Raw genomic sequence first — 326 nt, 5'->3', positions numbered from 1 at the left:
GGGCCGCAACCATTCCCTTTACGCGTGAGGCTTTTCCCAAAAATGCTGAGCCGAGTGCCAGAAAGGTCGCAGCGCCTCGGCTCGGCGGCCCTTCGCTGTCCCGCCCCAGAGCCGCAGACGCTGAGCGAACGGAGCCGAGAGCGTAGCAGCAGCAGCAGCGCCGCCCGCCCCCATACCTTCTGGAAACCACTTATCCTTATCTGACCAAGGCCAGAAGAAGAAGAAGAAGAGGGGGGGCAGGGGAGGGAGGGGAAGGGAGAGACGAGGAGGAGGAAGGGAAGTGGACTCGAGAGGAGAAGTTTGGCATTCGGGGGTTTAGGGGTGGC

At 62.6% G+C, this 326-nt stretch overlaps 1 protein-coding gene across 1 annotated transcript in view; it reads left to right on the top strand.

Annotated features, from left to right (window-relative positions):
• Positions 1-42: 42 nt before the first annotated feature.
• LOC119582339 (serine/threonine-protein kinase Warts-like) overlaps positions 43-326 on the top strand; it is a gene marked incomplete in the record, with an annotated part of 22,010 nt that continues 21,726 nt past the window's right edge. The window contains 1 exon segment of the mRNA XM_037930554.1: positions 43-142. Coding sequence (XP_037786482.1) covers positions 43-142 — 100 coding nt within the window.

Source organism: Penaeus monodon, chromosome 15 (assembly GCF_015228065.2).
Source record: "Penaeus monodon isolate SGIC_2016 chromosome 15, NSTDA_Pmon_1, whole genome shotgun sequence".
Classification (NCBI taxonomy): domain Eukaryota; kingdom Metazoa; phylum Arthropoda; class Malacostraca; order Decapoda; family Penaeidae; genus Penaeus; species Penaeus monodon.
Note: the sequence above shows the minus strand (reverse complement) of the source record. Positions and strands in the feature narration are given on the sequence as shown.